General features: G+C 32.6%; 1 protein-coding gene across 1 annotated transcript; it reads left to right on the top strand.

The window, feature by feature from the left end:
- The first annotated feature begins 1625 nt into the window (after positions 1-1625).
- On the top strand, positions 1626-3161 carry LOC112695116 (LOB domain-containing protein 10-like). Its single transcript, XM_025775466.3, has one exon. The coding sequence runs from the start codon at positions 1626-1628 to the stop codon at positions 2577-2579; it is 954 nt and encodes a 317-aa protein (XP_025631251.1). The 3' UTR covers positions 2580-3161.
- The last annotated feature ends 2733 nt before the right edge of the window (positions 3162-5894 follow it).

A 5894-nucleotide genomic window follows, 5' to 3' on the forward strand; every position in this document is an offset into this window, starting at 1 on the left:
GCATTTATCTGAATTAATAGCTGTGTTTTAGTTGTAAATTCTATAATGTTAACAATCGTTTCTTGGTGGGGCATAGTTGCGTTTAATGCATAGTATCATCAAGAAAACAGTGCAAAGTATATGTATATATTATTCTTGAAACAAAAAGATTTTGTTTTTTTCCATATCATCAATCATCGATTCGTTTTAATTTGGTGGAGTTTTAGGCTTTAAATTCTTTAGTGGCTGCATTATAAATTTGGGGTTGGGACTGAGATTAGCAAGTGCATCAGATTTTGGAAAGAGAAAAAGCAAGGGTGACTTGAATTCAAAGATATGAATCTGGGGAATGATATTTGGGAAGATTTAAAAAAAATGGAAAAAAATTGTGCATTGATGATTCTCTCATTGGCGGCCCCTAGGTGTTACTCTGCATAGTGGTAATGTTAGTTTGATGGGGCTTCTTTTTTTTATGTTTTAAAGTTTCACTCCTTTTCACTCCTTTATGTCAAGAGTCTGGAGAGCATTCTGTTTTTACATTATCTCCTCCCCCAAACACATTATCTTAGCACAAAAATCGATCAACAGTTTGAGAGAGAATTTTTTATGATGAAAATTAGGTTTAATGTCAACAATGTTTAAAAGTGATTAAGTACGGGAATGGAACAAAAAGATATTAGAGTTGCTTTTTCATATATGATTAGATTTGCTTATGTTTATGTTTATGTTTGGTAAATTAAATTAAAAATAATTTTTAATAAACACAAGTAACAACAATTATATTTGATAAAATAGTTTTTAAAATTTAAAAATATTATAAAAGACATAAATGTAAAAGTTAAGTTTAAAAATTAGTTAATATATGAGATTATAGTAAAAAATAAAACATAAAAAATTAGTTAATATATGAGGTTATCAAATACAAAATAAAAAATTTATCCTTTTAAAAGATACAAATATTTTTTCAAAAAATTTTACCAAATCAAACTAAAATGTATTTATAGTAGAAACTTCTACACCTATTATAGGGGGTGATTTATTACCTTAGGATATACTACATGTCTTTTAAATTAATTTTTATTATAACAAAAAATATTTATTTATGATTATAATTTAAATTCCTACGAAAAAGCTCATAGAATGAAACTAGTTGAAACTTGAAAGAAAATTTAGATAAGTGGGTTCTCTGCTCTCTCTTTTTTCCCAGTTATTTTCTCTGCCTTCGTTTACATTCTCAATTTTTTTTCTCTTTTTGATAAAAAATACATATGTGCTAAAATACAATTATGTTATATGTATTAAAATTAGTCATTAAATTAAAAATTAGTATACAATATATATTAAAAATAAGTAAAATAATATATACATTATATAATAATTAATTTTAATGTATAAATAATATTTAAAAAAATAATATTTAAAAAAATCATAAAAAATATATAAATTGAGGTGTAAAACTACCCTTTTAACCTGATGTTGTTCCCAACAAACTCCTGTAATTATGAGATTTGATCTATAACTTTGTTCATCAATTTCTTTAATTTGCAATGCAAATCATAATTTTTTGTTTGAAGAAACAAACGATAATAGTAACACAATCGAAACTCAAGAAAATAATAAAAAAGGAAGAGTAAAGAAAAAGGAGAATGTCATCAACGAATTCGCCATGCGCGGCGTGCAAGTTCCTTCGTCGGAAGTGCACACAAGAGTGCATTTTCGCACCATACTTCCCACCAGACAACCCACAGCGCTTCGCATGCGTCCATCGCGTCTTCGGAGCCAGCAACATCGGCAAGATCCTCAACGATCTTAGCCCCTGCCAGCGGGAAGATGCGGTGAAGTCCCTTGCATTCGAGGCGGAGGCTCGCATTCGCAGCCCAGTGTACGGGTGCGTCGGCCACATCGTCTTCCTCCAACAGCACCTGCAGCAAATACAAATGGACCTCCTCAACGCCAAGACCGAACTCAGCGCCTACATCAGCTCACAAGGCATTCAAGGTCCGTTCTCCCCTCATGGAATTCGAGCGCTCCCACTTTACCCTCAAGGAAAGCCGCCGCCCTCGTCTGCGGCTCTTTTTGGCCCGCCTTACGGCCCAAATGTTATTCAGTCTTTGATGCCACCATCTTCTGTGCAGCATAATGGACCAATGAATGCTAATGCCGACCTGAATCCAGAGCAGCGCGAGTTGTTGGAACAGCAACATGACATGATGGTGAGAAACTATGAACAGCAGCAGCAGGAGTATCTAAGATACAACGCTGCTACTGGGATTGAACCTGTGGCAGCTGGAAGTCCGGTTTCAGTTGTCACAGCCGATGGCGATGGCGGTGGAAGTGGAGTTTTTGGCCAGATGGTTGCACATTCAGGCGGTCAAGGAGGTGAGCTGGCACCTTGTTTGGGTTTGGGGACATTTGACAGTGCTGGAACTTATCATCATCAGTTGCAACAACAACCACCACAACATGGAGGAGTAGGTGAAAATTATGTTGGTCTTGTAAATCATCATCACTATCCTGTTGAGGCGCAATTTCTGCTCCCATCACAACAACAACAACCGTCAGAGAGTGAGGACTGTAAGAGTGTCGGCCCTTCTTCATGATTTTTCTGATTTTCTGCAGCTAAATGGTTTTTTTTTGCCACAGAAGTTTTAATTCTAAGTATGTTCTTTTTGTTATTGTTATGTGTTTTTGGGTTGATCATAGGATAATGACATTGATGGTAGTTAGTTGTGACTTTAGCTTATAATAATAAACATGCGAGAGAGCGGGAAGTAGTTGAGGAAGCTAGTGGCTACTGGTCATGGAATCGGAATCATCAGTAATGATAATATTAATGCATAAATTACTTTGCTGGTTTGATGATAGTTTTTTTTTTTTAACTTTTGGTGATAGACTTAATTGAAGGATTTTACCATTGGCTTGCTCCTCTTGTTTTTGAGCTTTGTCAATTTGATGATGTACTTGACATGCATGTGTGCCATGCATGCTACATAAACAAAGATTTTGATTTTTCATTCATGTTAGGTATGCAGTATGCCTTCAATTTTTTTTTTCCTTTGTGTTCTTCTATGATACTGGTTTACGCTCATACATTCTCAGTCATGTTAATTAAATGATAGTATGCAATTGTATCTAATTCCTTGCCAGGTAAGGTTTATTTGGGTTAGTTGATCATGATTACCTTAATATAACTTAGGCATGCAATAGTGGATAGATATCTGAATTGTTAAGAATTTATTTTTCTGTGCTTAAATTTCTCAGTTTTTTGCTTTTTGCACATGCTTTTCACAAAATTATTACATTACAAATATTTTCATAACCACAATCGAATTAGAGACCATAATAAAAGACTGGGTTTTCCAATAAATCAACCTAAGAATAATAGTTAACAATTATATAAGAAAAACCTGCAAGGCACTCAATCCCAAGGTTCATCGTATTAACCTTCTATATAGTTTATAACCTAGCCAATAAATATCACAACAAATTAAAGTTCTAACCAAATTTCAACCAATTTTTTATTAAATATCGAAAGCTTTTTGGCCAACAACTATTATTACTTGCACATTGTTAGTGTTACAAGTGTGAAGAGTGTCGAAGTTAGTCTCATATCAAAAAAAACAAGGAAGAGTGAGGAGTTTATAAGATGAGAGACCCATTTACTTGATACCTTAAGGTTTTGAATTAGATGTGGTGTTTTTTCATCTTGTGTTCTCTCACTTGATTCCTCCCCGAAGTCTCCCAATTGTCGAGAGTTCCCCATTTAGGCCCATTTAAGCAAGAGATGTGGCAGGCTAAGAAATTCAAGTATTGTTTCAACAACAAAAACATCAAATAGAACAACTATTACAACAACGCAGCAGCAACCACTACAACAACAGAGAGGAGACAAGTAAAAGTTGCCCTTCTCGATGATTTTGTTTTATTTTTACAACTATATATATATGATTTTTCTTGCGGAAAGAGTGTGAAGATGAGGGAGACGTGTTGACAGTGCCTCACAGGCGTGTCAGGAAACACGCATGTGTGGGCGTGGTGAAGTGGGTTGGAGGGACGTGTGACACAGCCTGTCAACACGCCCGTGGGCGTGTTGCCTCTAAATCTGGCCAGTCTAGCAGAATTTTCGCTCCTTTTCAAGGTGGTCTGTATACAAGGAACAACCCCCAATTCTGCATTAATTAATTTGAATATGGAAGTAAAGAAGGTGTTAGACTTGCGTATGAGGAGGAGGGGTGCTTCACTTCGTTGTGGGATTAGAGGAAGTAGAACTCGGACCTTGCGAGTTGTGAATTACCCATAACAAAAAACGGAGGGTCCGAATTCTACGTTTTAGATTTCAAATTCCATCAACTGCAAATCGGACCATACGATTTGTGAAGCAAAATTTCATGACCAAAGAACTCGCATGGTCCGAGTTGTGTACTCTGAGTTTTTCTAATTTTTTTAACACTAATCGGACCCTCCGATTTATGTACTCTGAATTTTTTTCAACTTTTAAACACAAATCGGAGGGTCCGATTTGTGTACTCCCACAATTTTAAAAAACACCAACAATATCACTCATTTTGATTCCATATTAAAATTTTTTAGCCCCAATTCTGGTAATTCGCAACATTCAAAGCCCCTCTATAAATTGAGCTTCTAAACAATTTCTCATGCATGAATGCTTCATATGTTCATTGTGAGAAGAGAAGTTGAGAGAGTGAAAATAAGTGTAAGTGTGAAGATAAGTGTTTTTGTGTTGTTGAATGCTTCATAATTTGATTGTGATAGAAGAAGTTGAGAGGTTGAAAAAGAGTGTTAGAGTTAAAGTTGTTTAAAAAAATTATATAAAAAAATATTAATTTGTAGTGTTTAAAAATAGTACGTAATTATTCAACACCTGAAGAACATATCATCAATTATTTGGATCATTCCGTTTATGTAAATTCATAAAGTTTATTATTTTATGTATTTAAATTAATTTTTTTAATTTATGTTGTTATTAGTAATAATATATGAAATAAAATATAATATTATTATTTTAGTGCCATTTTTTAGTACTATTTACGAATAATATTTTTAGTTGTCTAATATTATAATTATACATGTTTTGTTTTATATAAATGTAAATATTATTTAAATTTTTTTTCGAATATAAATGTTATGGAAAGAAAATAATTTTTGGTTATATATGTATATGTTCGTCTATTTTTAAATATAAATATTATTATTATATTGGTTTTTAATTTATTTTTAAAAATAAATATTATTTGTACTAATTATATTTATGTATAATATTTGTACCAAAGAACTCGCATGGTCCGAGTTGTGTACTCTGATTTTTTCTAATTTTTTAACACTAATCGGACCCTCCGATTTATGTACTCTAAATTTTTTTCCTGAATTTTTTTCAACTTTTAAACACAAATCGGAGGGTCCGATTTGTGTACTCCCACAATTTTAAAAAACACCAACAATTACCATGTTAAAGTATATCACTCATTTTGATTCCATATTAAAATTTTTTAGCCCCAATTCTGGTAATTCGCAACATTCAAAGTCCCTCTATAAATTGAGCTTCTAAACAATTTCTCATGCATGAATGCTTCATATGTTCATTGTGAGAAGAGAAGTTGAGAGAGTGAAAATAAGTGTAAGTGTGAAGATAAGTGTTTTTGTGTTGTTGAATGCTTCATAATTTGATTGTGATAGAAGAAGTTGAGAGGTTGAAAAAGAGTGTTAGAGTTAAAGTTGTTTAAAAAAAATTATATAAAAAAAATATTAATTTGTAGTGTTAAAAAATAGTACGTAATTATTCAACACCTGAAGAACATATCATCAATTATTTGGATCATTCAGTTTATGTAAATTCATAAAGTTTATTATTTTATGTATTTAAATTAATTTTTTTAATTTATGTTGTTATTAGTAAT

This window comes from Arachis hypogaea, chromosome 1, assembly GCF_003086295.3.
Source record: "Arachis hypogaea cultivar Tifrunner chromosome 1, arahy.Tifrunner.gnm2.J5K5, whole genome shotgun sequence".
Classification (NCBI taxonomy): Eukaryota; Viridiplantae; Streptophyta; class Magnoliopsida; order Fabales; family Fabaceae; genus Arachis; species Arachis hypogaea.